The sequence below is a fragment of the Amphiura filiformis genome, chromosome 5 (assembly GCF_039555335.1).
Source record: "Amphiura filiformis chromosome 5, Afil_fr2py, whole genome shotgun sequence".
Classification (NCBI taxonomy): domain Eukaryota; kingdom Metazoa; phylum Echinodermata; class Ophiuroidea; order Amphilepidida; family Amphiuridae; genus Amphiura; species Amphiura filiformis.
The window spans coordinates 66,646,263-66,671,596 of record NC_092632.1 but is presented as its reverse complement, the minus strand read 5'-3'; the positions used below and the strand labels follow the sequence as shown (position 1 = coordinate 66,671,596).

Sequence of the window (25,334 nt, the reverse complement as noted above, 5' to 3'; positions counted from 1 at the left end):
TTTCTTCCTTTACAGACCACCATTATGGAAGAGCTGTGATCATGTTTGGCATCCCATATGTATACACTCAATCACGTATCTTAAAGGCTCGCTTAGAATACCTCAGGGATCAGTTCCAGATCAGAGAAAATGATTTCTTGACATTTGATGCCATGAGACATGCTGCTCAGGTAAACGAATAAACATCTCAAAAAAAGTAACTAAACCCCCTTAAATAATGGCCATTATTCAAAAAGGGGCTATTGTATTAGAAATCTGTAAAATGCGTTTGAAGCAGAATTTATTTCTGCGCATTTTGACACCTCATTTGATACGATACCCAGAAAACAATAAAACAGGGGGTGTATGAAATTCAAATGGAGCTGCCTGATGTGTATACTCCATTTGAAATTCATACTCCCCCTGTAGAAGATATTTCTGAAATCTTCCAAAGGGGAGTGTGAATTTTAGATGGAATAATCCATTGTACCTAAAGGCAGACTTCATCAAAGTATTAATTCTACCCACCTTCAGTGTACAAATTAAGTGGTAATCTGGTAGTCCTGACTACCAGATTTGCTGACGGATAACCAGAAATTCACTGCAGGTTATCCGTTGGACACCCACACTTTTTTCACCTTCATGCAGTATAAAACATGAAAAATGACTTAGTCCCGATATTTTATTAAGCTTTTTAATACGAAAAATAACATTGCTGTCCAGTTCTATCTAGTCTTCGTACTCCTCAAAGCTTTGAAGTTTCAAACCACCACATCCCCACATAATTAGTTAGGGCTTGAGTGTGCGCTGTATGGCCTTCTTTCAGTCCAAACTAGTACTGTGGCTTTGTGGGAGCAATAGCGGCGCCTGTGATGATGATGAGGCTTTGACATCAGCCAAAAACTTAGATTTTAGATTCTTATGACACTGAATTTTGTATTGATTTGTGTCTTTTCTTTAATTTTGAGTACTTAAGTTATTAGTAGTTATGATATTTTATTAAATCACAATTTTGGCGGATATATACGGATTACCAAAAACTCTGGCGGATGACCAGATTTCATGACCTGGTCATCCGCCGGATCAGGGTTCCCGTTAAGGATTTTTAAATGTGGGTCATGATCAGAACGGCAGCCCCTTGTTGGTAACACACGTACCTGTACCCCGGGTGTACACTTCATCAAATTGATAAGATAAAAGTGCATTTTCGCCGTGATATTCCATCTGCAATCGCTATGATAATTTTATTTCGAAATCTCGCGAGAGATTCCGTGAGATACCAGATGCGAATGTGACGTCATAATCGTTGCGTTTGTTAGTACTGAAACAGTACGTCTCGCAATCACTGCGAATTTCTGCAAAAAATTCGACCTTTCACTGAAAGAGAATTTTAGCCAAGAATGGCAGATAAAACCGAATTGAACAGTAAAGGTACACCCAAAGCGGTGTCTAAAACTGTCGACATTTCGACCAAGAAATCGAACAAAAATGCATCTCCACGTGAGAAAATGGATACGCCCGGGGTGCCGAATTCGGCAACCGGCAGCGGAAATCCGAGCACCTCAAAAAATGGTGCGTCGGCAAATGAACCGCAAGCTCCTATAAAGAAAAAGGTAGCAATTAGTAAGGCTAAAAAGCCAACTGATGATAGTCACGGCCAACTTGGCCAACGAATGACGATTTGGAACAGCTCATAGCACAACAAGCTGAACAGAATAAAGTGTTCCAACATAGCATTCTGGGCGCGGCGAGCGCCTAATGCATGATGATGATGATGACAAAATGTCAACAGATTCTGTTACCGCAACTGGTGGTGCAATTGGGGGTCACCAAATCAGTGATTCCGATGATGATACGCAAGAGGTCATGATGAATGATGAGACACAGTCTTGGAATATGCAAACTGATCATGATATTGATAATTTTCATGGACCGTCTGATGATGCCACACCAGGTACAGAAACTGTCACTTCCAGCCAAGATCTGGGATTTGCTGCAATGTTTGCAGTGGACTTTGATGACGGACCAAACATTAGAGGTGATATTGCAAAATCCCTCGTACATGAAATGACTTACAAGCTTGAGGAATCCAAGCTTAAAGAGGCTATGGATCGACACAAATGTCCTAAGAACTGTGATTCGCTCCAGACTCCGATGGTAAATCCTCAGATCTGGGCTAACATTCCAACTAAGTCACGTTCTCGTGACTTAAAACTACAAAGAGTGGGAAAGCCCTTAGTGAAAGGCCTTATTGCATTGGCCAAAATGAAAACGTCAAAGTTAAATCAGGACATAGTTGATGGGTTTACGCTAGTAGCTAATGCGGCTTTTGAGCTAAATTGCCTGCGCAGAGATCTGCTCAAACCAGACCTAAACCCACAATACCATCACCTTTGCAAGTCACCTGTATTGGAGCGCGGAATGCGGCAAGTGAAGCACAGTAGAGAACATTACTCTCTGTTGTTTGGTGATGAACTGGGCAAGAAAGTTAAAGAGCTCCAAGAGGAATCAAAGGCAACGTCTGGGGTGACAAAGGGCTATAATTATGGCAGTAACTTTCCCAAAGGCAATGCCCGCTTTAAGCCGTACACAAACTACAAGAACAGAGGTGGATCGCATGCAAGACAGAGTTTCCATGCAGCAGCTGCAGCTGCAGGATGGGGTGCCGGTAAAGGTTCTTTTTTAGGGGGAAAGAACAGATCCCACAGACAATTCCCTTACTACAACCGAGGCCAGTATTACAACCGAGGCCAGTACAACAACCATGGCCAGTACCAAGCACGGCAGAGCCAAAAACCAAGCACCATGACATCCAGCAACTCACCAAAAAACACCAAGAACTAAAAGCAGAAGAGGTAGGTGAGTCTGAAAGTGTTATACATGTACAGTATGAAGATTCATATTTATTGTATAAATTAGACGACATACAGATTGATGCGCCTGTCGGTGGTCGTTTGAGGCATTTTTGTAGCAATTGGGAAAAAATAACTTCCGATACACGAATATTAGAAGCTATTTCAGGGCATAAATTGGAATTTGAACACAATCTAAAACCGGTTCAGCATGGGTTCCCTGTTCCATATAAATTAAGTTCAGAGGAAGAAACGGCTGTAAATGAAGAAATAAACAAGCTTATTTCAAAAGAGGTCATTGCCCTTTCTGACCATGAACCTGGCCAATTTCTTTCCAACATTTTTACAAGGGAAAAGAAAGACGGGGGTCACAGAATGATACTAGACCTGTCAAAATTAAATGAAAGTGTTGCAAAAAATCATTTTAAGATGGATACATTTGCAACAGCCAGATCACTCATTACCAAGGATTGCTACATGACCTCTCTCGACCTCCGAGATGCATATTATTCTGTCCCCATTGCAGAATGTGACAGAAAATTTCTCAAGTTTTACTGGAATAATAGTTTATACACTTTTAAAGCCATGCCAAATGGGTACAGTGGGGGCCACGCTTATTTACCAAGCTCTTAAAACCCCACTTGCAAAACTTAGATCAATGGGTCATGTGATTACAGCTTATATTGATGACTCGCTGCTGATAGCACGCACGGAAGAGCAAGCTGCTAGATCTGTACGAGACACTGCAAAATTTCTGGAAACTTTAGGGTTTATAATCCACCCTGAAAAATCGGTGTTTACTCCCACACAAGAAATTGTATATTTGGGGTTCAAGATAAACTCAAATGAAATGACAGTGTCTCTACCCACAGCAAGGAAGCTCGATATTAAAATGGTTTGTAATAATTTGTTGGATAATGATAGACATACCATCAAGACAGTAGCCAGGGTAATTGGTAAACTAGTTGCTGCATTGCCGGCAGTACAGTACGGAGCACTTTACTACCGTTTGTTTGAGCGGGGTAAAATTCGAGCCTTAAAAGCCAACCACGGCCATTTCGATAGATACATGACAATTTCCAATAAGGCAAAAAGAGAATTGCAATGGTGGATAGATAATGTTGATACTGCTTATTCATGCATATACAGGCCCAAACCAGAGGTTTACCTCACATCTGATGCTTCAGGTCAAGGCTGGGGCGGAAGTGATGGCACCACTCATATTGGGGGTAGATGGAATGCAAATGAAGCTTCCATAGCTGAAAGAAATGAAATTAACTACCTTGAACTTTTAGCAGCGTTTTTTGTACTGAAAGCTTTTTGCCGAAATATGAGTAACAAACATGTCAGAATATCCATTGATAACACCACAGCGGTGGCCTATATTGCCCACATGGGGGGATCCAAGTCCCAGGATTGTAATGAGCTAGCTAAGCAATTGTGGCAGTGGTGTATAGATAGAAATATATGGATATCTGTTGTACATCTTCCAGGGGTACAAAATGTCATAGCTGACAGGAAGTCGAGAGTCTTTGCCGATGAGACAGAATGGATGCTAGATAGGGAAATATTCGGGATCTGTGCTTGGAATTTAAACCTACAATTGACTTATTTGCATCCAGAAACAATGCTCAACTTCCTAGATACGTGTCATGGCTCCCAGATCCAGGAGCAGAAGCAGTAGATGCCCTATGTCTTGACTGGGGGACTTTGGATTTTTATGCGTTCCCACCGTTTTGTCTTATTGGGAGATGTCTCCAAAAGATTATTCAAGATGAAGCTGAAGGACTGCTCATAGTGCCCAAATGGCCTACACAGTCATGGTTCCCACAAATGCTTAGCTTGCTCATACAAGATCCTATCGTTTTACCAAACACCAGGTCACTCCTTACCCAACCTGTATCAGGGGAATTGCACCCACTTAACACTAAGCTCATTTTACTTGCTTGCAGGTTGTCCGAAGTCCATCCAAGACACAGGTGTACCAGAAGAAACTACAAACATTATTTTGTCCTCATGGCGCAGTTCCACTAAGTCGCAATACCATGTTTACATCCGCAAGTGGCTACGATTTTGCAATAGCAAACAAATTGATCCAATGCAGACGGATGCAGTTCAGGTTCTGATTTTTTTGCCACAACTTTTCAAGGAAGGACTTACATATAATTCCTTGAATGTCGCACGCAGTGCTCTGTCTTCGCTTGTAATTCTACAGGCAGGGCGATTCACTGTAGGTACTCACCCTCTGGTTACTAGGTTTATGAAAGGAGTCTACACAAAACGACCTCCAGTTCCTCGCTATGAATTTATCTGGGATGTGCAAATTGTGCTCAACTATTTACGCAAACTTGCCCCTGCTAATGTGTTGAGCCTCAAAGATCTCACATTAAAACTGGTTATGCTAATAGCACTAGTCAGTGCTCAAAGATCACAAACAATACATAAACTATGTTTGGACAGTTTATACTACAGTGGCAGTACTGCGAATTTTCAGATCACAGGGTTGATCAAACAGAGTCGGCCCGGAAAAGGTGGACTAACTGTAAAACTTCAAGCCTATGCTGTAGATCGGCGTCTCTGTGTTGTGACCTATCTTAAGCACTACATTTACAGAACACAAAAATTGCGCGGTAAAGCGAAGCAATTGTTCATTAGTTTCAAAAAACCTCACAAACCAGTCAGCAAGGACAGTATCTCTAGGTGGATCAATCTAGTAATGAAGGATGCAGGGGTTGACATTTCACGCTTCAAACCACACTCTACAAGGGCTGCAGCGACATCTGCTGCTGATAAACTTGGCGTACCCATATCCCTCATCCTTAAAGCAGCAGGATGGTCCAATGAAAGAACCTTTCGCAAATACTATGATAAGCCACTGGAAGGAAAGCAAACGGGAATAGCAAGACCCTTCCTGAACAAGAACTTAAAAACCACATAGAGCTTAAATTTGGACTAAACTTTCTTTACTGCACACAGTACAGGTTGTACAAAACATTAACATAAATTGGTGTATGCAGTTGCAAATATGTAGATGTTTGATATGATGTTATTAGCCTTAATCAGCACATTCAAGTTAAAACTTACTGAAAGATGTTTGGTGCTGTATGCAAAGTTCTGCATGAGTTAAAAAGTTGATTAGTATTTTTTGGGCTAAAAATGAAAGCACACAACATTTGACAATGACCATGTAATTAAGTTCTATATGTTGAAACCTGCCAAAATTATATGGCATTACTTACTGAAACCCAAGTTAAGGTGTTACAAACTGTTGAGACATGGACTGAACAACATAAAGTATGATTTTTGTATAAAGTTTGTACTTGAAACTGCACAAAAATATGTGTTTGAGATATAAAATTGTTGAAAAATTTACATTAGCAGTGATTGTAGATTATTTCATCTGTACATTTTTCGGATGACATTGGTTTACTTGACAATAATGATGCCTGATGGGCTTTCAAGTCTCACGGAATCTCTCGCGAGATTTCGAAATAAAATGAAAAGATTAAATGAGAACTTACCTGTTTGAAATTTAATCTTGATTTTATGAGAAAGAGCGAGCGAGAGATAACGTGCCCTCCGCTCCCACCCTTTCTTGTTTAATATTAGGTAGAAGATAGTTCTCTTAATTTCATATCTTTTCATTTCACTTTAGCATCCGGCATCATTATTTGCTTTTAAGTATGACGTCACATTAAGATCTGGTATCTCACGTTATCTCTCGTCGCTCTTTCTCATAAAATCAAGATTAAATTTCAAACAGGTAAGTTCTCATTTAATCTTTTCATTTTTCTCATTTCTGTGTCAGTTTTGGTCCGAAACGTGCTCAGAAACAGCTGCAAAAACATGCGCAAATTTTCGTACTTTTACTTCCGGGATTCTTAAATTTTAAAACATGTTGTTGATGCTATATAAAGCTAAAACACGCGCTGCCACAAATAATACAAAAAAAGGTTATCATTTGGATTTTGTCTTTAAAATTGCTTTTATTTATCGTAACAATAATACTAATAAAGCAAACATAGATTATTTATAAGAAAATAAACTTAAAACATTAAAAACTGAATATTGTCAGCTTGTGATAAATAATTAAACAAACATTAACTGCACGTTAGCCGCATGTATATGTTAGATGCTTTGTTTACTGTAAACAAAGCATCAATGGGGACAGGGAACTTTCCCATCAAACAGCGATCGTACGGAAAGCTTGCAAAAAGTGCACGATTTCCTGACGTTGCATTTACAAATATTACAGATTTTACTACAATTCTTAAGCAGGTGGGTCAAAATTTTGGGGCTTTTATTATCTTAAAAATATAAAAGAATAAAAATTTCGTATTTTTATCATCAATTAATGATTAGATTTTGAAGTTTTGTCTGCGTCCACATGCATGTGACATGGACGCAAAATACTTGATTAGCCATGTGAACTTGCGTCCAAATTTGTAAAATACGCGTCTGGACGCAATGACGCACACTAACGGGAAGCCTGCGCCGGATAACATGATTTATTTTCTTAATTTGTACACTGCCCACCTTGCCTTGCTGTGAGACTTGAATGACTTCAAATCTTTGTGCTATTTGTTATACTTTGTTATTACAGTGTGTTGGTCGAGCTATGAGAGGAAAGACCGACTATGGTGTCATGGTGTTTGCAGATAAGGTGAGCATTTTCTACCATGGGATAACTCGTCACTTTTCAAAGTGGAAAGACTTCATGTCTCAAAACATAATACGCTACTGTTACTGTATGAGATCTGTTTGACTTTAAATTATTGGTGTAAATACCATTTACAGTAAAGCTTTCACAAAAAGTAAGGCAATTTACCAATACACTAATGATGCAATGAGAATTGTTTTCTATATATTAGGCAAAAAATGAAAATAGAAAATTGACCTTTTTTTTTTTGTACAAAAATATTGGCAGAATATGTTTTAAAAGCATTTATTGGAAGATTTGTGTAATTAACACTTTAAATTACTGAAAAATATTTCAGTTTTGAAAATTCCGAACATCTCAACTTTTCTCATGAAAAATATTTAAATTTTGAAAATTCCGAACATCTAAACTTTTCTCAAACTTATTATTTTTGAGTCAAGAGGGCATTCCACATTGGATTTTAAAATCCTCACAAGCTTTGAACATCCTTTTTTTTGGGGGGGGCCTTATCAAGATGAAGCATAACAAACCAGCATCTTGCATGTTAAATATTTTTCCTTGCAGAGATTTGGGAGATCAGACAAGCGTGGCAAGCTGCCCAAGTGGATCCAAGAATACATGAAGGATAGCCTGTGTAATCTCACAACGGATGAATCCGTACAGATCTGTAAGAAGTTTCTCAGACAGATGGCACAGCCCTTCAAGCATGTGAGTAGTAACATGAATGGCATATACCTCCCCAGGGGGTACTCAAGTTTGGTTTGGGTAGGGTGTGCCACTGAGAATTTGAAAATGGACCTATCAATATAATAATTTTTGTTTGGAACCATCGATATATATACCAAAATTCAAAATTTTTGGCCAAATTCAACACAAATTGTCTTATTTTTACAATGCAACGCTGGCGTGATTGTTAGACGCAACACGATCAAACAATCGGCCCTCATGAATATGCGAGAATTCACATCATACAATGCACAGGGACTTTGACTGTTGATACATGGTCTGTAGTAGTTTGTGATTGAAACAGCCATTAAACAGCATGTGTCTAATGTAGTGAAATAGTATCAGACCTGCCAACTGTCCCTCATTTGGGGTTTACCAAAGTGAAAATGAGGGACAGTCCTGTTTTCTGAAAATTTCAGTGATGGCAAATTTAAATGTAAGAACAGCAGAAAATGATGAAAATGTCTCTTTAAAATTTGCTATTCAGCTACTTAGATGGTTCGCCATTATGCACTATGTGCGGGAGAGCCTCGAACTGGCAGCATACATGAATGGGAATTGAACTAGTCATAACGCTCTGTGTAAGGTTACATAATTCTTCCTTTCATGTATGCTGCCAGTTCGACGCTCTCCCCGCTCATAGTGCATAATGGCTGAACCGTGCTCGTCGCGAATAGCATTCTCTTTAGTCTATTGTGATAAATTCAGACCTGCAAAACTTTCTCTGAATTCTGAAAGTATTGCACACCTTTTAGCCCGGGCCTTTTAGTCTTTGAATTTGTTGGTACCTGGTTTGTGTACATGTACAAGGTTTTGGTCTCAATGTCCCTCATTCTAACTTCGGTGGGTTGGCAGGTCTGTATTATGTAAACATCCCATATCTGAGGGAACAAACTCAAAATTTTGATGACATCCTATAAACAAAAGCTTTTTCATTAGGGGAGAGGGTCCAAAAGTTAGATTATGTTTGTTAAAAAAATATATTAGTCAAAGATTTCACACTTACATTTCTGGGAGGAATGGGTGGGGTCAGCCTCCTAATGAAAGCACTTTTGCTTATATGACATCATGAGACTTTTGGTTTGTTCCCTTATGCGATGAATATTATGTTAATATTTTCTGATTTTATATTACAGGAAGACCAACTTGGCTTGTCACTTCTGACCCTGGAGCAACTGGAATCAGCAGAAATGAGGAAAAAACTGGAGCAAACAACTCACATAATCCAGTAATGGAAGATCCAGGTGTAATGCAAGCAACTCAGATGCGAGAACTTATAGCCATCAGTAGAAATGAGGGGTAAACAGGAACATGCAGCACACATTATAATCCATTAATGGGTTTGATCCAGTTGTTGTGTAAGGTGCTGTGTGTTCTGTAGTGCCCTATATATATTTTGCAATAATAATAGGAAAACACCGGAGCAACATTATTTTACAACACACATAGTGTGTGGATGGTTTTTGATCCAGGAGCTGCATTCAGCAGGATCACGTAGTCCAGTTTATGGGTACATGGTCCTGTAGTACCGTAACTCGGACTAGCGTATGACAAAATAGTGGTATCAGCAGAAATGAAGAGGAAAAAAAACAGCTGCATTCAGCAGCAACACATAGTCCAGTTTATGGGTATATATATGGTCCTGTAGTACTGTAAGCAACTCGTGAACTCAGACTAGCATATGACAACATAGTGCTATCAACAGATATGAACAAAAAACAGGAGCAACAATCAGCAATAACACATAGTCCAGTATATGGGTATATGGACCTGTAGTACTGTAAGCACTGGCTTATGACAACATAGTGCTATCAGCAGAAATGAAGAGAGGAAAAATAGGAGCTGCATTCAGCAGTAACACATAGTCCAGTTTATGGGTATATATATGGTCCTGTAGTACTGTAAGCAACTCGTTAACTCGGACTAGCGTATGACAACATAGTGCTATCAACAGATATGAACAAAAAACAGGAGCAACAATTATAGGTTAATAACTGCGCATTAGTTATTTGGAGGGCATTGTGAAAAATCTAAACATTTTGCCTTTGGAACCGAGGAATATCCCGACCGAGGAATATTCCGAGGTCCAAAGCAAAATGTTTAGATTTTTCACAATGCCCGATATATAACTGATGCAAAGTTATTAACCGAATTCATAACCGCTATTTTTAACTCATCACTCAACCAAATCTCAAGATTTTATTCTGTGAAATTTGTTGAAATAAACAATTTTTATCAAAAGGTATATTTCGCCCTTCAAAAAGTCGAACAGGCTAAAACGGACTTACCAATTACAGCACTACGCAATCACGCCATGTGCAAATATGGTAGTTGCGTGCGCGTGAAGTATTCCGGCGCAACGGATGCGCACACGTGGAAGTCATTGTACCGCGAAGCATACGTGGAGGTCATTGATGGATATCAATAACCTCCGCGCCGGTGCACCGCAGTGTGCGTAAATCATCTAATGACCAATTTGATTGGGACGCACATATGGCGTGATACGCGGAGGTTATGAATCAGCAATAACACATAGTCCAGTATATGGGTATATGGACCTGTAGTACTGTAAGCAACTTGGACTGGCTTATGACAACATAGTGCTATCAACAAATATGAAGAAAAAACAGGAGCTGCATTCAACAGTAAACACATAGTCCAGTTTATGGGTATATGCAACTTACACTGGCTTATGACAACATAGTGGCATCAACAGAAATGAAGAAAAAATAGTAGCAATTGTCATCAACATTAACTACAGAACACAATCCAGTTGGGGTCATGACAGTATTTCAAAATAAAGATGTTAGTGCAGGGGCATACCCCAATTTGCTGTTGCCATCATAGGCTTGAAGGTGTTTTTTTTTTTTTTTTTTTTTTTTGACATTTTGCCACTTGTCAAACCTTGCTGCTTTAAGCAACCTCCTATTTACGGGTTAAAGCCATATTATAACATTTGCTGAGGAGAATGCCCTCAAAAAAATTTTTAATTCTGGTTTTTACACAATTGTAATGTACTTTAGTAAACAAAGATGCTCTGCCAAAATCAAGCCTTTAAGTGCTGTAGTTTTGTCAAAATCCGAGATTTTGAATAAAACGCAGGAACCGTCATTTTATTATTATGATGGAAACATTAGTCGAACATGTATGCGATGTTCATAACATGCATAACAACACAGTACGTACACGGCATGCGGGACACACATACAGTATACGCACACCAGAGGGTCGTACCATATTACAACCGCTGGAGTAACATGCATTGGTGCTAGTAGTAAATTCCAATTTTCTTTGCTTTACCTCACTTGTTCGGAAAATAATACTAATCTATTTTTACAGAAATGTTATAATATGGCTTTAAAGGCACAGCACTTTCCCACCCCCAGAAACAAAATGTATTTCTTTGCTGGTAACTGTAAATAGCACAAAACTGTTGTTATTCTCTGTTTAATATCAATTATTTTGTGAAAAGAAGTTTGTATTTCTTTTGTAATAAAATGCCAATTGTTTTTGGCTCTTTGGATAATACTTCAAATAACTTGTGGCATTAATTCTGTGTTCCATTTTTCAAACTTAATTTTTTGCATATTTATACATGGCCTAACTTACAACTTACATGTACACCTAAATGGAGTTAGCTGTGTTTGTATAATATTAATAGAGCAATTTCAACATGAAGTTTAGACTTTAGACTGTCCCACAGTCTTGGTTCAGTTCGGTCTCTGGAATCTGGATAATGGAATGATATGGCCTATAAAGATATGCCAAAGTACTTTACCCCCCCAGTCCGCTTCTAAATGCTCAGCGCCAACAACCAATTCCTCTTTCTCCACAAATCGATGCCACCACACTGATTACACCTCTTATGTTGAACACTAAAATCCAGTGACCGCTCCCGAGTCCCCATTTATTGGATTGGTTTTTAATGTTATAGTCTACATTACCAGTCGTTATCCATGGACCTGAGGGAGGGTCTACATGAAGTTGTATTACAACATTCAGTCCCACATTAAACTCGCATTACCTCGTTATTTCGGCTTAAAATGGACAGAAACCCTTCCTGACAGTTATAACTAATATTATTTGTAACTAAATGATATTCTTCTTTCATCATTTTGACGAATGACAAGATTAAAACTTGACAGAAATCATAACATGGCTTTAACCAGAATCTATTCAAAACACCTGTAACTTTTCTCTACACTATCCTCTTGTTTCACTAAATAGATTCATCAGGTTTGTTGGTAAACATTATAAATGATTTCATTTGAACAAAACCAAAATATAACTCACGATTGACGGTTTCGCCTATCATGGTCGATAGGCATCATCAGAATGATGGTAGTTGATCCTTACTTCGGTTGGGACGAATCCCGGCCGACGAGGGTGTTTTATCAGCCAGGAGAGGATCATACACGTGACTAAGGAAGTGGGCCCCTCGTCTCTGTTCATGACGTTGGGCCTCTTCTCCTGATCCAAATGGATTCTTTGATTCTTCTTGTATTTGCATCGCACTCTTTGCACAAGATCTTAGCATTGTCCCAATTGATGACATGGTTTTGCTGGATCAGACAAAGGGACTTGTTGTGATCCCGTACGTAGAGGGACTCGCAGAGAAAGCCAATCGAATCTTCAGAAAGCATGGTATAGCGACAGCCATGAAACCGAACACCACTCTCCGTAAAATGCTAGTGCATCCTAAAGACAAAGTTGACCCACTCAGTACCACCGACTGTGTATATGAGATCCCATGCACTAACTGTAAACACTCCTCCGTGGGGGAGACGGGCCGCATATTTGAAACTAGACTGAATGAGCACCAAAAAGAAACGGCTAGGGTGTCAAAGACAAAACCAACTATACCCGACAATCGCGCAAGCAATCAGCGAGTGAACAGTCTAAGTCCGCTATTGCGGACCATGCGGTCCAGCAAAACCATGTCATCAATTGGGACAATGCTAAGATCTTGTGCAAAGAGTGCGATGCAAATACAAGAAGAATCAAAGAATCCATTTGGATCAGGAGAAGAGGCCCGAACGCCATGAACAGAGACGAGGGGCCCACTTCCTTAGTCACGTATGATCCTCTCCTGGCTGATAAAACACCCTCGCCGGCCGGGATTCGGCCCAACCGAAGTAAGGATCAACTACCATCATTCTGATGATGCCTATCGACCATGATAGGCGAAACCGTCAATCGTGAGTTATATTTTGGTTTTGTTCAAATGAAATCATTTATAACTATCCTCTTGTTGTTGGAAGTACTACTATTGAGTTAAAAATGATAAAGTACGATTTTCAACTGATGGGTAATAATATTATGCACACAGGGTAGACTGGTAGAACTTGACTGACAGTAAAGTTGGATATGATAGGATTTGTTTCTCTTATGTTGAGGTATGGATCTGGAGGCATGTATCTAGTAAAATTGGCATATCGGCCTGTTTTCAAGTAATTTGACCTTTATACCAAGAACAGCCCAAATTCTTCATTTTTATCCCCCCTGACAAGCCATAAACAGGCATGAGAATTTTCCTGCTTTTGCAGGATTTCCTGCTTTTTTGTGGTCCAAATTTCCGCACTTTCTTTTAATTTCAGCCCGTTTTTGGCCTTTTTAGCCTCATTTCATGCGCTTTTTCAGGCTTTTTCAAACTTTTCAGGTTTTTTTATGGATGATCATTCTCATGCCTGCATAAAGAGGCTCTTGCTATGTTATATTCCTGTGTGTGTATAATTTTGGAATTGAGCAAAATATGCTCATTTTTATAATAGCAAAATATGCTCATTTTAACAAAATATGCTCATTTTAGCAAAATATGCTCATTTTAGCAAAATATGCTCATTTTAGCAAAATATGCTCATTTTAGCAAAATATGCTCATTTTAGCAAAATATGCTCATTTTAGCAAAATATGCTCATTTTAGCAAAATATGCTCATTTTAGCCAAATATGCTCATTTTAGCCAAATATGCTCATTTTAGCAAAATATGCTCATTTTAGCAAAATATGCTCATTTTAGCAAAATATGCTCATTTTAGCCAAATATGCTCATTTTAGCCAAATATGCTCATTTTAGCAAAATATGCTCATTTTAGCAAAATATGCTAATTAAATAGCTGATTTGCATAGAAGAGTTTTGGCAAGGGTTACTGTCATTAGTAAATGTAAAAGTAATGGTGAAGCATGATGGATAAAGGAAACAATTTAGATAAAAAAGAGAACTGAGGATAAACAGAGATGAAGGAGTGTACAATTTGATGGTTACGGTTCGCTATCTCTAAGGTTCGCTATCTCTAAGGTTCGTTATCACTAATTACGAAAAAGGTTCGCTATACCTAAGGTTCGATATCACTAATTTTGAAAAAGGTTCGGTATTTCTAAGGTTCGATATCACTAATTTTAAATAAGGTTCGCTATCTCTAATTTTAAATAAGGTCCGCTATCACTAATTTATTGAAGGTTCGCTATCTCTAAGGTTCGCTATCACTAATTTAAAATAAGGTCCGCTATCTCTAATTTTAACAATCCCGGTATCCCTAAGGGTCGCTATCTCTAATTTTAAATAAGGTCCGCTATCTCTAAGGTTCGCTATCTCTAAGGTTCGCTATCTCTAAGGTTCGCTATCACTAATTTCAAATAAGGTTCGCTAAATAAGGTTCGCTATCTCTAATTTCAAATAAGGTTCGCTATAGCGGTCCTTATTTAAAATTAGAGATAGCGGACCTTATTTGAAATTAGAGATAGCGGACCTTATTTAAAATTAGAGATAGTGGACCTTATTTAAGATTAGTGATAACTAACCTTAGGTATAGCTTAACCTTAATCAAATTAGTGATAACTAACCTTAGAGATAGCGTAACCTTAATTAATTAGGATAGCTTAACCTGAAACAAAATTAGTGATAGCGTAACCTTAGGTATAGCGGACCTTTATTGGAATTAGTGATAACGAACCTTAGAGATAGCGAACCTTCAATAAATTAGTGATAGCGGACCTTATTCAAAATTAGTGATAGCGTAACCTTATTTTAAATTAGTGATAGCGAACCTTATTTATAATTAGTGATATCGAACCTTAGAACTAGCGAACCTTATTCTAAATTAGTGATATCGAACCTTAGAACTAGCGGACCTTTTTTAGATATAGCGACCCCCTTCCTCTACTACACACGGATTCTGATCTCCACAGACTTTGCACGTTAGTGATAGCGAACCTTAGAGATAGCGAACCTTAGAGATAGCGGAGCTTAGCACTCTTTTAGAGATAGCGGGATGTCACCCAATTTGATTCATACCACAGTCGCTTCATCACAGTTTGTATGTCAAGAAACACAAAACAGTCAAGGGGTTTTGTGGATCTGGTACATAATTTCCATTGCAAAAGAAAGTTTTCATACTTGACAATTCAACAAAATACACAATAAAACAAACATTGATAATACCATTTCAGTTTTCGTATTTTAATATAAAATACATGCGATTGATCTTTCCATACTTGAACCATGGAAGAAAGAGATAAGAAGGAACCACAACGAACGCATTCACTTTGTCCACTCCCTTTACCGACATTTAGTTGACATTGTTATTCATGAGGATTTACTTTGATCAATACCCGCGTTAAATAGGTGATTGGTATTGTATTCCATGTATTTGCATGTCTTCTGGAGCGTGTGTGAAGGATGATTTGAACTAATGACCTTCCGTGCAAGCACCCTATAGGATTTTCTCTGGTGACGTGATCATCGGTCATTGATGGCCTACATCTTTTTCTTCCATTTTGCCCAATTTTTCCAAACTTTGATGACTTTTTTCTCAGAGTTGGCAGTCTTTGGCACTGAAACGAGTTAGCTAGTTACGATTATACACATATAAACTATTAAATTAAACAGGTTTTATGTACCGGACTCAACCGAACATTGTGCATTATTTAAGAACATTTTACATCTATTTTTCATCGAAAAAGTCACCAAAATCTTACCTTATCAGCAAAAAAACGGCCGATTTTGATTACCTTTTATAGGACATTTTCTACACAACACGATCAAGAAAACAGTTTGACTGTAGATCCCAAAACAAAGCTACTATACATGTTCAGAGCATCAGTGAAATTCCATAATCTTACTTCTGGGTAGCGTTTGTTTGTTCGTGGATGGGTTTGTTATAAATTTTTTACAGTAATGATTTTGCCAAGCATCGATCGCGGTAAATGGATCATACATGAAAGTAAGTACCATTGATAGCTTTTCTTTTCATGCGCCAATAGATAAGCGGATTAAAACTTGGCCGATCGAAGTCGTTGTGGTTCCTTCTCATCTCTTTCTTCCATGCTTGAACAGAGAGAGGTAATGAAATGGGTTAATTAGATCTTCTGAAGGCAATCATGACTAATGAAATCAAAACATGGCAATTGAGTTCTTCCGACTTGCAGAACATACATATAGTATGGGCCTAAATATAAGTGCTCCCCAGGCCTGTAGCCAGGGGGGTGCGGTGGGGAAAACACAACCCCCATAAATCTGCAAAAGGTCTGCTTTGTCTGTAAAAATAGCAACATTTTGATATACCCCAAACCATGAACTTTCTGCGCTTTTGTTTTAAATGTGACCGTACAGCACGAATGAGCAGTAAATGTCCTCAATTGTATTTCAGTTACAGTGTGCTATGGGTATCTCATTAAATGAGGTACACGTAGCACCAAATTGAAAATACCTATGAATATGACCTTCATGCCCATTTTACACTGTAACTCGAATACAATTGAGGACATTTACGGCTCGCTCGTGCTGTACGGTCACAAATAGGATCCGAAATTCAGTTGCAGGGTGGATAAAGGTCTACGTTTGGCCAGAATGAAGATTTCTCTTGAAGTTGAAAAGATCCGTATTTGGAAAATCCACCTCCCCAAGAAAAAATTCTGGCTACGGGCCTATTTCCTCTGACTTGAAGCCAAAAAGGGTAAATTGTGTCACATGGAGTGGCTCAAATTGCCGCAGTTGTATTGAAGCACACATTGGGTTTGTGTCTGGAGACCGGGTGCATAGCTTTTTAAATTTGCATTTTAGTGCATCATTTTGTTTTGTCTTCAGACACTCACTATTTTCGTCCTTGTTTGGAGATCTTTACAAATGCTCTGTCCACCAGAGCATTCAGTGGTGTAGGGTTATGGGGCACGGGGAGCATGCGTCCCTCCCCCATAGATTTGAAAATTTAGATAATCTCATAGGAAAATGACCAAAATGGCTTGTGCCCCCCCCATCAGGCCCAGTAAACCCCCCCCAAATCATGGTCGGTGCCCACCAATATTTGCATGCTTCACTCAAGCCCGACTTCAACAAGTGTCACATAAAATGGTTCAAGTTGTCGATAATACCAACACATAATTATTGAGATACCAGTACCTAGAGTAGTCTTGGCTTCAAAGGGCATTTTAGGGCATGGTTCTCTTCTCACAAGACAACCACAATTGAAGGCATTGAATAAATTGCACATATTACAGTGCCCATAGGAAAATGTGTTGTCAAACGACCAAATATGCAACAAAGTTTTTGCACACAAACATTAAGGTTTTCAATGGTATAAAAAATCTCAATTTGTTTTAGTAAGTGGTGTGGGGGGATGAGGCTGTGGATCACAGAGTGTCCCTTTACAAAGTCACTCACAACTCAAGAGTTTATTGAGATTTAACCTCAATTCTTCATCTGCAGAACACTGACATGAAGTAATGAAGTAAACTTCACAGCCCGGGATCACAGGTGACCTTTGCTTACAGCCCCTCTTTTGTCTTGTGCTGAATGACTGTAATAAAACTTCAGCTTGATTATTGTACTCATATCAGTTACAAAATTCTAACCCTGCCCTGGTTGACTGGTTCTCAGGAAACACACACACAATGCTAATTGCTCAACATTAATTTTCCTTAAGGGGGTACTACACCCCTGGCCAATTTTATGCCTATTTTTGCATTTTTCTCAAAAATGATAGCACATTGGTGACAAGTAAGATATGTATATTATAGGGGCAAGGACTACAACTACTGTACTGAAAATTCAGCAACTCAAAGCAAGTAGTTATTGATTTATTGATCAAATATTGGTTTTCCTCATTTTTGACTGTAACGCATACAACTGTTGTCTGCTGAAATAAAATTTACAGTGCAGTAGTTGTAGTCCTTGCCCCTATAATATACATATCTTACTTGTCCCAAATGCGCTATAAGTTTTAAGAAAAATGCAAAAATAGGCACACATTTAGGCAGGGGTGTAGTACCCCCTTAAGATGGGTCGGAGGCTCGACCAGGGCTCGAAAAAAATGTTTGTTTCCTAGGAAGGAGATTCTTATTTTACATGATTTCCCACGAGTTGAGGGAGGTTTATGATCAAAATATCGATTCAAAACCAAGTTTGTGGGGTCGGGTGTTGAACAGTGTCCCTACACATGCTCAGCTGTCTTTTTATGCAGACCATGTGTTGAAATATAACCATGTAATAAAATAATAATTTCTCAAAAAAATCCATAATGAAAACTGTTAAACAGTATGTTCAGTATATAAAACGATATTATATTTATGTGCATTTTATTTTTATTGTTTTGGCAGCTCTGATTTCCTACAAGGGCCACAAGGCATGTTTATTTCTCGGGAAGGAGCTTCCCCAATTCCACACTTTTCGAGCCCTGAGCATGACCTCACGGTGGTGTTTGTACTCAAATATTGAGACTTGTATAAAGCACAAGAGAAATGGTGTGGGTTTTAAAAAGGAGATCCCAAGGCCTGATTTAAGGGGTATAATTTACGCCACTTGTGCATGATTTTTCTTGGGAGGGGGCAATGGCCCAAACTTATATATTATTGACCATAACTGCAAGACCTACATTGTGTATGAATATAAAATGTGATTATTGGCTTCCTTGACTCATTTTCTATAGGATCAACGTAGGGTATTAATTTTAAGTATGCTACTGTTTTGAAACAGCAAAAACTGGAAAAATTTGACTCCTGCCATCCATTCACCTTCAGTGGCATACCCAGCAAACACAAAACGTTTTATAGAAAACGTTTTATTGTCATGTATAAAGGGTATAATAAAACTTTAATGTTTCAAAAACATTTTTGGAAACTAGATGCAAAACATTTTAACATCAGCCCTCGAATTAGGGATCTGAAGGGGCACAGCAACTTTTTTAGGGCAAGTTGATAATTGCCTTGTATTTTCACTGAAAAAGCAAGGCAGCATGGCAGTTTGTAATATTTCAAGAGGGTATCATGGCAACTGTTGAAAATTTGAGAAGGGCACCAAGGTAATTTCTCAAAAGCGAAGAAAACACACACAAACAGTCTGATAGATGATTTTATAATGAAGGGGCAGGGCTGGGGCACCGACGGCAACTTCATTACAGGGCACGGCAAGTGACTGCCGTCGGTATAGGACATATTTTGAGGGCATTACGGCAGTGGGGATGGGCTCCCATGGCATTATGCTGTGGGTTAATTCGAGGGCTGTTTAACATAATGTTAGTAAAGAGTTGGTAAAATATTTTGCACAAAAGTTTGCTAAGCAATATTTCACAATAACATTTTGATAATATTTTTAAAATGTTGTAGTGTTTTTTTCATGGAAATTGTTTTAAAAATATAATGTTAATAATATTTTTGTGTTTGCTGGGTAACCAACTCCCTTCCAAATGAACAGGTACCATACATATCACAATTCACACCACAAATTAGGTTCCATGCTGAATGACTAGCAAACAAGAACAACTGTGATTTTATCCAGAGAAGCAGAGCTGCTTGATTTATTGGCAAATTCGCAGATTGCAAAGAAATCTGATGTGCCCGTGTTTTTTGGTGATAGCTATGCCCTGTTAACAGATTTATCAAAATTTGACCATCATTTTTTTTAATTGTCACAATTCTGAAATTTGAGGCACATATTTTTGGAATTCACAGAATGATGCAACTACATAGAGCCTCGATGTGACGTTAGATTGACAGGATCTATGGATATAGTCTTTGATGCACCACTGTGAAAAATGAAGCAGCTTGCCAAAAATTGTTATAAATGTAGGGTACATAGAAAATATCATTTTAAACTTTTAAAGTAAAATGGACAAGATGTACCAAGGAGCACACAAAAAATAATAGGAAGCTTATTTATGATGTGAGCCCTGTAGCATTATATCTATAGTTTACAAGATTTTCATTTGAATGAACAGAGCAGAGCCAGTATCATTATGTGATCCTATCTTAAGGACAAAATGTGAGAGGAGTAAAAAGCACGGTGGCCTAATGGTTAGGGCACGAGCTTCATAAATGAAAGGTTGCGGGTTCGAGCCCCACCACGGCCAGTGTGTTGCGTCCTTGGGCAAGACGGCTTAATTCCCAATTGCTCCACTCCACCCAAGTGTAAAAATGGGGAGCTGCTGGTGGTAATCACAATCTAAGTCGCTGAGAGTACCTGCGCATCAGTTACGGACTTGTGGAAGCGGAAATGATTCCGATATATCATAATGGCAGCGGAATAATTGTTGAAGTGTGCTGGTACTTAGGTGTAGCGCACGTTGAATCACCGACATTTATTTATTTAAATACTGATTCGCTCTGTCAAAAGACTAACCAATCTGGAGTGGGTTGAATTCACTTGTGTGTCACACATGTGTATGCAGCCCTGGGATGCAGGCACTCATGTTGTGTTCATTCAAATGAAATTCTTACTGTACATGTAGGTGTCTATATGCAACAGGCCAGATTTGCCCCCTACACAGAGTGTTTCACACATACATTGTATACCAGTTCCATACCTGCCAACTTTCAAATTTCAGAAAGAGGGACAAATGAGAGAAAATGTTTAAAAAAAGAGGGACATTCCTAAATTTCCTATACATTACTACATGTATACACAGATTTTTGCAAAAACAGGAACACATGGTAAAATCACTCTCTTTTTTGCTTCAAAAAGAGGGATGTCCCTCCAAAAGAGGGACAGTTGGCAGGTATGCAGTTCCAAAACATCTGCACATGCACACACCCAACCACTTGATAACGTAAGTCTGTTTACACTACTTATTGCATCACAAATTACAGAAGGATCTCATTAACACGAAATTGTCAGGACCACACATTTTTGTGTAAAACAGGAATTGTGTTATCAGGTTATTCTAATGTATAAGGGATGAAATCAAAACTTGATTTGGAACCGCTCGGAACCGGCAGTCGCCTGCCGGTTCCGAGCGGTTCCATCCGGTTGAAGCTGGTTTCTATTGTTCAAATGAAATTTTTATTTTATCCCTAAAGGTATACCATATTTCGTCAAATAAACGCCCCCGGGGGCGTTACATTTTCCCAAGGGGGGCGTTTATTAGAGGTCATTTTTAGCACGACAATTCCCGTTAAAATCATTAGGTAAGCTTAAAAGTCACGCTAAAATGACGAACTATGACCTTTTGACACTGACTTTTGGTTCACTTCCGGTTTCGGATGCAGATTTTCGCCATTTATTGGCGCTTATTATCAACCATGTGAGCAACTTGGTAAGCTTACTACACAAGATAGCATGGAAATATCGGAATTTTGAAACATCTTGGTTGAAAAAAGTGGTGGGGGCGTTTATTTGACGGGGGGCGACTATTTGACGAAATACGGTATATGCTTGGTACTGAAAATAGATTTTTGTTATCAGGAATTTTGTGTTTTAAAAACAGATTTTGTGTTAACGAGTTTCCACTGTATAAACATCAGAACAGTCCAACATATTCCACACTGCAATTTGGTCATTGAATGTCATGTCAGCTGGGATCTGTCCACTCATCTTCCTGTAGCACCTTCCGAGACATTATTCTATGATTTGTTCTTCAATATTCCCTCCCAAGTCACATCACACTGCGTAATTATTAGTAGTTTGATAGGTATTATTCACACACACTGCCAAGTCAGATATGTTTATCCTTATTCTTATCGATGACAGCAAATGGTTTGAATCGATTTGCTTTTAAACTGTCCACCGCTGTAACATCTTTTTCACTGTAATTAGTTAAGAGTCTATCTTCCCTTTCTTCCGCTATGCTAGTATCTCGTGACGGCTGCTGAGTATTGCCAAATATTTGCTCTGCATTGTATCCTATAAAACCCACGACTAGAGAGATTGGGAAGACAGCATAGGGTCCATATACTCTCATTCCAGCTAGGATAGCAGGCCACACCATGGTTACCTAGATTTATTGGGCTAAAAAAAAAAACAATAAAAGAGTGTTAATTAAATATTTGTTAGCATTTCTACAAAAACAAGCAAATTTCATACCTTTTAATTTTCTAGACTTGCAAATAGTGAGTATAATAAAGCATAATTTATTACTTGCATTAAGCTAGAATTATCATACAAGATTATGTGATAAAACCATCCAACCGTGGGTTGCCTGATGTCAGACAATCATGACAATGATGTGTCTCTGAAAAATTATGTACCGGTATTAGGATCATGAATCCATGGTTCTGTCGGTCCGCATAACGTCACTTCACGGCGATAGATCGCTTCTTCCCATTGGTTACTATTGCCGATATTTGGCTTCCATCTCGCCCCTTGCACACAAAGATGGGGACACTATTGCGCTCAACATGCTCAATGGGGGGTCACAAAACATGCCAAACAATTCCAATGGCAAAAGTTAGATTTATTATCAGGTCTGGCATAGTGGCATGTCTGGGAAATTTTAAAACTTTTTAATTGATGAATTACCAAAAGACAAAGCAAATTGGTATTTTCTGTGCTGAAAAAATTTGAACTGAAAGCCCCTCTACAAAAGGGATTTCGCGAAGGTGTCCCATTTGACAGACGCGAGAAGTGGGTAAGTGCAATTGATGGGAAAAGCCAGACCGAGAGAATGCATGATGTCATGATGTGTAGTAGCTGCAGTTTTGTAAATCCATGAATCTGTATCATTTGTAATTGTATGTGCCCACATTGCTTATATACAGAGGGCCTCATTCAAGTCCTACTTGTGACCACAGAAATGGCTTAACTGTGTAATCCCCATAGGAAAACACAAAAATATGAAATTTAGATGCCAGAAACCTTTACGTCGAAAGATGAAAAGTGTCAATTGGTATACCTTGATACAGAAGTTATCATACAGTGATAGTAATTTTTTTTCAAATAAAATCGCTTTTCTGTAATATGGATCGCCGTACTGAAAAATGTTGCATGTACTTGCTTGTTTGTACAGTAATTCATTGTAAGGTACCGTCAATGATGGTCACAGATAGACATGTCCATATTGCTTATTATAGAGGACGACATTCAATCCAAAAAGTTTGGACCACAGTAGCTCACAGTCAATGGCTTAACTGTGTAATCCCCATAGGGAAATACAAAAATTTGAAATTTGGACACCAGAAACTTGGAGACGTAGTCTAAAAAGTGCTGGTACTTTATCCTTGATACAGAAGTCAGCATGCAGTGAAAGTTAGATTTCATAAAATAAAATCGCCTTTGTGTAAAATGGATCATCGTGGCAAAAAATGATGCATTACATGCTTCTTTTGTACAGTAAGTCATTGTAAGGCAGTGTAAATGATGGCCGCAGAAAAGTGCAGTTTTTTAAAAACAGACATTTGCCCATGATGGTTCGCTAATTTTTGAGCTACAGACATGGTTGACCCCTCATTTTTTAAGTTAAATAATCACCTTTTTAAACAAAATAATTTCCATGTGAAATATCCTACTTGAAAATTTTGTGAACATGCCTATCACAGACACAGAACTTGGAAAAATACATTTGCCCATAACCAGGGTTGCCAAACCCGCGATTTGGGCGCCCGATTGGGCGATTTCCGACTTCCGCCCCGCGACAAAGAAAGGGCTCCCGCGATTTCGCGACATTTGGGCTACTTTGAAAATCTCACCCGCGAAATATATTAAATGTTGGGCGATTTGTGACAAAGCCGACTTAAAAACTTATTTTTTGACCATGATTGCCAATTCTTTCAATGGTCATTCAACAAAAGCACCAAACAACTAGTTCAATAAACAAAAGTTACAAAACACTTTGTGGTAAGTGTGCCCGGGTAAGTGTGCTTCCCATGACAATGGCACGCACAGGGAGGGGGCTGGTTAATCGCACCACATGTTGTTGCTCAAGACCACTTGAGCTGGAGGATTATCCTTAGAATATTCCCATCTAAATACTCACAAGTGGTTTAAGACGACTTAAGTAGCTTCTTAGATCTTAGTGTCAGCGGGGTGCCGATTAAGTTTCTTCTTCAACATATTAGTTGGGGTTTTTTTCCGTTGGCGGTTCTTTTGAAATAAAATGTTTAAACACCTATCGCACATTTTCTTTTGAAACATTGTGAAACGGCATGATGATCAAAAGTACCACTGAGTCATTATCCACGGACCTGGCCATTTTGGGATTGATTAAAAATATACATGCACATGTTGTTATAATAATAATAATAATAAAAGGGGATTTTAAAGCGCCTAATACAAACGTCTCTAAGCGCTGTACAATAAAAACAATCATTTAAACACCATTATGTAAACAATCTTAAAAACTACACCAAAATTCAGTGAGACAAAAATATATAAGGTAGAAACACTATACCATCTTAAACACTACAACAAAATACATCGTGATATACTAGGCAAAATTATATAAAGACAAGCAAATATCCATGTCCATGAGAAAACACATTAAAGTCCATGATAAAAAATTAAAATGCCCGTGATAAAAACATATACAGTCAAATAACAAGCGAGGATACTAAAGGTGACCGCACCTACATCGCGATATAAAGTACATAAAGTTAAAACAGAGCGGTTTTCAGCCGCCTTTTAAAAACACTAACAGATTTGGCGTGATTTAACATCCAGTGGGAGTTGGTTCCATAGAGTTGTAGCAGCGTAGGCGAAAGATCTGTCACCGTAATACTTGGTTGCCGGACGATACGGTATGAAGAGGAGTCCTTGTGAAAGAGAGCGGAGATTGAGTTGGAGCTTGAATGGAGAAGTTATGGTGTCAATGAGATATTGAGGAGCGAGATTGTTTTGAGTCTTGTATGTAAGCAGCAGAATCTTGTAGATGGAGCGTTGTTTCATAGGAAGCCAATGGAGTGAGCGAAGAACCGGAG

At 38.6% G+C, this 25,334-nt stretch overlaps 3 protein-coding genes across 3 annotated transcripts in view; all 3 read left to right on the top strand.

Moving 5' to 3' along the window:
- Nucleotides 1-10,840, top strand: part of LOC140153576 (general transcription and DNA repair factor IIH helicase subunit XPD-like) — a 45,032-nt gene extending 34,192 nt beyond the window's left edge. Inside the window, exons 18-21 of the mRNA XM_072176358.1 lie at nt 16-170; nt 7,435-7,494; nt 8,056-8,199; nt 9,354-10,840. Of these exons, the coding sequence (XP_072032459.1) occupies nt 16-170; nt 7,435-7,494; nt 8,056-8,199; nt 9,354-9,449 (455 nt within the window). The 3' untranslated portion in view covers nt 9,450-10,840. The remainder of the gene's footprint in view (nt 1-15; nt 171-7,434; nt 7,495-8,055; nt 8,200-9,353) is intronic.
- LOC140151942 (uncharacterized) lies at nt 1,752-3,419 on the top strand. The gene has a single exon (XM_072174247.1). The coding sequence runs from the start codon at nt 1,762-1,764 to the stop codon at nt 2,821-2,823; it is 1,062 nt and encodes a 353-aa protein (XP_072030348.1). The 5' UTR covers nt 1,752-1,761; the 3' UTR covers nt 2,824-3,419.
- LOC140151703 (uncharacterized) lies at nt 3,490-6,203 on the top strand. The gene is made up of 2 exons (XM_072174039.1): nt 3,490-4,249; nt 4,784-6,203. Exons 1-2 carry the CDS (start codon nt 3,490-3,492, stop codon nt 5,767-5,769), a joined length of 1,746 nt encoding a protein of 581 aa, XP_072030140.1. The 3' UTR covers nt 5,770-6,203.
- Nucleotides 10,841-25,334: the final 14,494 nt, after the last annotated feature.

Coding starts and splice junctions, on each gene's coding strand:
- LOC140151942 (XM_072174247.1), top strand. CDS start 1,762: ATGTCAACAGATTCTGTTACCGCAACTGGTGGTGCAATTGGGGGTCAC.
- LOC140151703 (XM_072174039.1), top strand. CDS start 3,490: ATGGGTCATGTGATTACAGCTTATATTGATGACTCGCTGCTGATAGCA. Junction 4,250..4,783: donor GGGATCCAAGTCCCAGGATT/GTAATGAGCTAG, acceptor ACTTGCTTGCAG/GTTGTCCGAAGTCCATCCAA.